This window comes from Austrofundulus limnaeus, unplaced genomic scaffold (assembly GCF_001266775.1).
Source record: "Austrofundulus limnaeus strain Quisiro unplaced genomic scaffold, Austrofundulus_limnaeus-1.0 Scaffold2143, whole genome shotgun sequence".
Lineage (NCBI taxonomy): Eukaryota > Metazoa > Chordata > Actinopteri > Cyprinodontiformes > Rivulidae > Austrofundulus > Austrofundulus limnaeus.
The window spans coordinates 16,011-17,072 of record NW_013954545.1 but is presented as its reverse complement, the minus strand read 5'-3'; the positions used below and the strand labels follow the sequence as shown (position 1 = coordinate 17,072).

Below are 1,062 nucleotides of genomic sequence, written 5' to 3'. Positions count from 1 at the left end.
TACAGAGTGAGGCCCATTTGCGCCATAGTTACTATCAAAATGAGGTCTTTGATGTAAAGTGAGGACCTCTTCAATGTCYTCACTTTGTTTGCAGCTCTGCTGTGCTTTACTAGTTAGGTTTAGAGGCATGGTGTGAAATAAATTTTGGTTAAGGTTCACTATAGACCAGTAATGGTTAATTTTAGGGAAAATATCTGGGTTAGGCATAAATACAGTTACAAAAATGAATGGAAGTCAATGTAATGTCCTCAGTTTGATGCAAATACAAAGATGTGTGTGTGTGTGTGTGCGTGCGTGCGTGCGTGCGTGTGTGTGTGTGTGTACCTGTTTTAGAGTGCTGGTCAGGAAGTAAATGAGGGACAATCCAAAGACGACCCCCAACACCCAGCGCTTCCTCAGTAACCTCCGCAGCACCATCATATCATGACTCTTGGGTTAATGCAGTCAAAACATTAAATCTACTCAAGCATTAAGTTAAGCCCCCCTGACTATCTTCAGCTCCGTGGAATAATATGATTGAAGCGGTGTGTGTAACCAGCCCGAGATGACTGTCAGAGTCCAAAACATGAACTGTCAACGCGTGCAACATCCATAGACTTTAGCTACCCCATATTGCGCTTTTATTGTATTAAAACGAGTTAAAACCGACGATATCGTTATAAGTAGCAGTGAATGTATTTATCGTATGGCTAAAGGGAGTGGACATGTAAGCTAGCAATGCTTCATCGTAAAAAGCCTGCTTTGTTAGCCTGCTAGCTATTAGCTGTCGTTAGCCTTCACCGGACACTAATGAAACAATGCTAACATGCTACAACGCTGTTTAGAGACTCCAGTTTTGTGTCCTCTGAATAACACAAGTCTGTAATATTAACAATAACATTTAACAAGCGAATGGCGCGACGTTTCCAGCTGACCTGTAACATGAAACAACAACAACAACACGACATTCCCACACGGAAGTGGTCAGTTAGGAAGCAGGATCATGTTTGGCAGGCCGTTGTAACATATAATAATCGATTCACATAGGGTCTTTACTGTCATTCTTCCTTATAACTCTTACTG

At 41.8% G+C, this 1,062-nt stretch overlaps 1 protein-coding gene across 1 annotated transcript in view; it reads right to left on the bottom strand.

Annotated features, from left to right (window-relative positions):
* Positions 1-966, bottom strand: part of spring1 (SREBF pathway regulator in golgi 1) — a 4,734-nt gene extending 3,768 nt beyond the window's left edge. Inside the window, exon 1 of the mRNA XM_014034502.1 lies at positions 325-966. Coding sequence (XP_013889956.1) covers positions 325-420 — 96 coding nt within the window. The 5' untranslated portion in view covers positions 421-966. The remainder of the gene's footprint in view (positions 1-324) is intronic.
* Positions 967-1,062: the final 96 nt, after the last annotated feature.